Genomic DNA, 6,000 nt, shown 5'->3' with positions numbered 1-6,000 from the left:
TCTATGTCTACATGGCAGCCCTGATTTGAAGTAGGATATTTCAAAATCACTGTTTCAAAATATTTTATTTCAAATGAACACAGCCACACACTAAATACATTTCAGAATAGCACTTGGCTTTTTCAAAACAGCATTTCCAGGTCCATAGTGCTCTTTCAAAATAGTGCCATCTCTTTTGAAATCGGTATTATTCCTCGGGATATCGAGAGAATCCAGTGAATGACAGGGATAGAAAAGGAGAAAAGTGGTGGTGGGGGGCGGTGGAAGAGTGGAATTAAAAAATGGAAATTGATAGACTAGGTGCATCAGGGGAAGGCACATAGGGATAAGATTGGGGCTGAATGTGATTTTCATGGATCCAGTTACCAAAGATAAGAAAGGCGGCAACCCACTGAGTGGGTAAATAGAGACTCCAGATTCTCATGTTAATATAGCACCATAACATCAAAAAAGGGTTTAATGTCTTTTTGACTGGTCAGTCATTCAGTATCATGTCACCAGCAAGCTCTGCATACAACTCCATCTGAGAGGCTGAGCAGCACGTGGAAGTTTCAGTTCATGTAAATAAAGTACTGGAGCAGCCTGTCCTGGATCTGTTTGGTCTTCATCCCATAGATGATGGGGTTTAGCATAGGGGGCACCAGGAGATACAGGTTGGCAACTAGAATGTGGAACTGCAGGGGCACATTTTTGCCAAACCGGTGTGAGAGGAAGGAGAAGAGAGCTGGGACGTAAAAGGCTAAAACGACACAGAGGTGGGAGGTGCAAGTCCCGAAAGTCTTGAGCCGGGCGTCCTTTGTGGGGAGACGGAAGATGGCCCTGAGGATCTGGGTATAGGACATGGTGATAAAAAGGACATCCAGGCCAATCACCAGGAATGCTACAAAGAGGCCGTAGTAACTACTGATACTGATATCAGCACAGGCCAGCTTCACCACCGCTATGTGCTCGCAGAAGGAGTGGGGGATGATGTTGGTTCTGCAGTATGGCCACTGCCTTGCCAAGAAGGGGTAGGGCAGTGCAAGTACGCTTCCACGCAGCATCATGGCCAGGCCGATTTTTGCAACCACCTCTTTTGTGAGGATGGTGGAATGTCTCAAGGGATCACAGATGGCCACATAGCGATCAAAAGCCATGGCCACGACAATCCCAGATTCTATTGCTAAGAAGCAGTGAATGAAGAACAGCTGGGTCAGGCAGGCATTGAAATTGATCTCCCTGGAATTGGACCAGAAGATGCTCAGTGTTTTGGGCAGTGTGGATGTAGACAAGACCAGGTCGCTAATGGCCAGCATGCAGAGGAAATAGTACATGGGCTCATGGAGCCTCTGCTCTACTTTCACGATGAACAGGATGGTGAAGTTCCCCAAGATGGCTATGACATACATGGTGCAGAAGGGGATGGAGATCCAGACGTGAGCTGACTCCAGGCCAGGAATGCCCAGCAGAATGAAAGTGGAGGGGTTGGCGAAGTCTGTTGTGTTGGAATCTAACATAGGGTAGAGAAGCAGGTGTTCAGCTCTGAGGCAAAACAGTGTAGATTGCATGTACCATATGTTCTCCTGACCTCCTGTAGGTGCTCAGAAGTTATGATGATAATTGTCATAAAATGCCTGGATGGAAAGACAATGTTCATGTCATAGAATACATTTAGTACTGGAGGTTGTTCTGAGGGATGAAGCAAATTTATCAGAGACACAAAAATTACACTTTCATTGTTTAAAAAATGAATTATGAATGGTCAAAATTAATGGCCTGGATGCTGTCAGCATCACTTCTAGCAGGGACCTGATTTAATCTTCTTTGCTTATCAGACCCAAACTGTTTTTAGTACGTGAGCTGCCACCCACACACATAACCCAACACTTCAAAAATCAACTTGAAGAATGACATGTAAGTAAGATTATCATGAGGGCACAGACATGTACAATTACCCCTTTGTGTGTAGAATTGTGGTCAAATTTGATGGTCAATCCCCAACAAATGGGATTTGGAATATCCTGCTCTGGGCAGGCACTAAGTTTTTGTCATTCACACTTTATGAAGGCTAAAGAAGATACAAACAGGAATTCCCAGAAAGCCTGGAAGAGTAAGAGATGCTGCCATATGTGGATCAATTGGGAAAGTCTGAAACTATTGAGTTCAAAGAAGTGAACACATGATGGAGGACAGCAAATTGGAGAATGGATGGATTACATTAAACCATATATATAGAATAAAAGAAAGATACAACACTAGAAGTGGAAGGGGTCTCTAGAGGTCATCAAGTCCACTCACCTGCACTCCTGGCAGGACCAAGCATCATCTAAACCATCCCTGATAGATGTTTACCCAAACTGGTCTTGAAAATCTCCAGTGTTGGACATTCCACAACATTCATAGGCACTTTATTCCAGTACTTAACCACCCTGACTGTTAGGAAGTTTTTCTTGATTTCCATCCTCAACTTCTCTTGCTGCAATTTAAGCCCATTTCTTCCTGACCTACCATCAGCAGTTAAGAAGAATAAATTTTCTTGCTCCTACTTATACAAACATTGGAAGTATTTGAAAGTCATTATCATGTCCCCTTTCAGGATTCTCTTCTCCAAACTAATCAAACCTAATTCTTTAAATCTTCCATGATATGTCATGTTTTCTAGACCTTTAATCATTTTTGTTGCTCTTCTCTGGACCTTCCCCAATTTATCCACATCTTTCATGAAATTTGGTTCCCAGAACTGGACACATCACACTTCAGAGGGGCTAATTTCCAAAAGCTAAAGCAAATCAGCAAAAATCACTCAAAGATAACATTTATATAGAAAAATGGGAATGGAAATTGGGAGATATTTAAGAAGAAATATTGGACGGCTAATAAACCACAATTCCACAGGCAAGAAGGTAGATAACTTAGAGGAAAAAAAGTTTATTGGCAAAGTGAAGATAAGCATTGAAGGGCAGATGCCAGAGGAGGGGCAGAAATATGACAAACGGGGACAAGGAAAAGTAGCCAAAAATACAATTTCAAAGTTTTGGAAGCAGAAAGAACATTAAAGATATCAGGAAAAAATTCCCTGTTTAGCAAGGCTAAGGATTACAGAAGGGCGGTTATTAAGTATATTGAGTACAAAAGAAATATAAACACCAGAGTTACTATCAAAACAAAAAGCAGTCAAGTAGCACTTTAAAGACTAGCAAAATAGTTTATTAGGTGAGCTTTCATGGGACAGACCCACTTCTTCAGACTAGTAACCAGAGTTAATAGTGACAGATCAGCCACACATCTCATCCAGAACCAAAACTTGTGAAATCAGCAGGGAGCAGAACAAAAAACACAAACAAGAAGGAAATGCCAGGGAGCTGTGTGTTAGAAGTGAAATATTTATAAAAGTAAGAGAAAATGTATGTAAAAGATTTAATAAATTTAACAAACAATGGAAAATCTGTGATGGGATTAGTTTTAAAAAGTCAAGGAATATAAGTAATGTCAGTCGACAGCATGGTTTATGGAAAATCGGCCTTGTCAAACAAAGCATTTCCATCTGTCAGTGAAAGCGTCTGTGATTGATTAAAAGAATCCATCAAATGCAAGGGATTGGTATTATTCTGAGTCTTTTGCTTTCCTGCGGGAAAACATTCAGACTGAAAATGAACATTCTGCTGCATCAGTAGAGCGTGTGTTAAATGGACTAGAATCTGGCTCACTGACAGATCTCGCATAGCAGATGAATACATGTGTTTCAAGTGATGCTCTTCAGGGATTAGTGTTAAGCCCAACATCATTCAATTTTATGGTCAATGCTCTGGGTGCAAACAGAAAATTTCCTCAGATAAAAGTTGTGAGTGACAGCGAGAGTGGAAACAATGAGGCCAGAGCAAATACAAAGAATGATCTGGAACGTTTGGTGAGCTGGGCCAATACAAGCAAAACATTTCAATACGCTCAAATGTAAAGTTATCCTCTTGGAATGGGCAATGAAGGTCTGACCCACATACTATGTCCACGTACTATGGAACACAGGGCCGGTGAAAAGGATTGAGGGGTCACTGTGGAAAACACTTCATTTTGAACTCCCAGGGCAATGCTTTTTCCAAAAGTGTTGATGTGATCTCCAAACAAGAAGTTATCAACATAGGCAAGAGGTCTTCTTGCTTCGTTTCATTCAAGAAGTCTGATGAAATGCTCATCAAAGAATTTAGCCTGAAGCAGAAACACAGTGTGGAAAATATCAGACCAAATGCTTTGTTTGGCAAACTCACTGGGAACCCTTCATTGAAGGTGTCTGAAATCCCTGAATAAAGGTGAAACTAAGCAAGAAGATGACTCACCCTTGTTGAAAAATTGTTCCTATGAGGAGCCCCTAGCACATCCATTCCTTCCAGAAGACAAAAAGCAAGTAACAGCAAAAGCCTGAGATGCCACAAAAGAAAGAGATAGTGTCTGCAGTAAAACATATTTGAGCATCCACTGTACCTCTGACATGATGCTGCCTTTGGAGCTGAGAGAACAGAAAAACAGAAACTCATACCCCACGGCAAGGGATCTGAGGTGTGTAATGGCAGTGGAGGGTGCAAAGGAAAACAAACTTACCCTCTGTCTCCTTAAATCCACTGCCTTTAATTGTTGAGCAGGTGAGCTCTGCAGTGAGAGGAGAATACCTGTGAATAGTGAGAGGGAAGTGTCTTCTCTGGGACTCCCTCTCAGGCAGCTGTGTACCAGATCCTTCTCACCCTAACAGTTAACATCAGCATCTCGTGCTGAGAGCATCATTTATAACAGAGCTCTGTTCAGTCCCAGATGGGTTTGCGAAGCCTTTGAGGAGAAGAAGCATTTGGATGTAAAGAGGCCAGAAACAAGCCTCTCTGAGCTTCTGGGCTATTTATCTGGTGTTAGGAGTAAACAGGAATTAAGAGACTTTCCCAAAGGAGATGACGACTCTTGGGCTCTCTGCTGAGTCAGAGAGGAATTGTCTATTCTACACATTTGTGTATATTTAAAAATTATAACTGATGAAACAGAAAACTAGGAATAATGTCAAGGTCTGCATAGCATATTACAATGCGTAAATTCACAGGCAGGCCAGACAGAGAGTAAACAGACAGATCTGGAGACATATGACTGATGAGAGAGAGACAGATGCTGTTTTCATGCATATATGGCTGCTGCTAAAGGACCAGATTTCAGTAATTCTCAGAAGTAAGTATCATTTAACTGCGTACCAGCATTCAATGTTGGAACTTGGAACCACCTAGGAAAGAATAGTCACTTAACATATCCCCATATCACAGACAGGAAAACTGAGCCACAGGCATAGGTGACTTAGCCAAGGTCCCACAGGGTGGCTGTTTCTACACAGGCCACTTTCTTTGAAAGCGGCATGGTAATACACGGCCTGAAATATGCTAATGTTCGCTGTTCAGCGATGCCAGAGTACCTCTGCAGGCGCTGTGCCAACAACCACTGGCTCCAGCTATGCAGCAGTATCCAGACTTGTGTTGACTTTGGTAATCTCAGAGGAATGTACGAGGGTACGAGGAAGGCATTAGGACCCACCCAGAACAAGATGGCACCTCTGAAATCCAAATCTGGTGAAGTCATTGCTGACAAAGCCAAACAGATGGAGAGCTGGGTTGAGCACTACTCCGAGCTGTACTCACGCGAGAACGTTGTGGTTGATGCAGCCCTCAATGCTGTCGAGCTCCTACCAGTAATGGACAAACTGGATCAAGAACCGACTGTGGATGAACTGAAGAGAGCCGTCGACAGCATTGCAGCAGGAAAGGCCCCTGGTCAGGATGGTACCACCAGAGGTAATCAAGTGTGCTGTGGACACACTCCTGGAACCCCTGCATGAGCTACTGTGCCTGTGCTGGAGAGAGGGTGAGGTTCCACAGGATATGTGCGACGCTAACATTGTAACGTTGTATAAGAACAAAGGAGACAGAAGCGACTGCAAAAACTACTGTGGAATCTCCCTCCTAAGTGTCACTGGTAAACTGTTCACTCACGTCATCCTTG

The 6,000-nt window shown here is 42.9% G+C and overlaps 1 protein-coding gene across 1 annotated transcript; it reads right to left on the bottom strand.

Annotated features, from left to right (window-relative positions):
• Positions 1-551: 551 nt before the first annotated feature.
• On the bottom strand, positions 552-1,547 carry LOC142001956 (olfactory receptor 52R1-like). The gene has a single exon (XM_074977648.1). It carries the CDS (start codon positions 1,545-1,547, stop codon positions 552-554), a length of 996 nt encoding a protein of 331 aa, XP_074833749.1.
• Positions 1,548-6,000: the final 4,453 nt, after the last annotated feature.

Source organism: Carettochelys insculpta, chromosome 1 (genome assembly GCF_033958435.1).
Source record: "Carettochelys insculpta isolate YL-2023 chromosome 1, ASM3395843v1, whole genome shotgun sequence".
NCBI lineage: Eukaryota > Metazoa > Chordata > Testudines > Carettochelyidae > Carettochelys > Carettochelys insculpta.
Note: the sequence above shows the minus strand (reverse complement) of the source record. Positions and strands in the feature narration are given on the sequence as shown.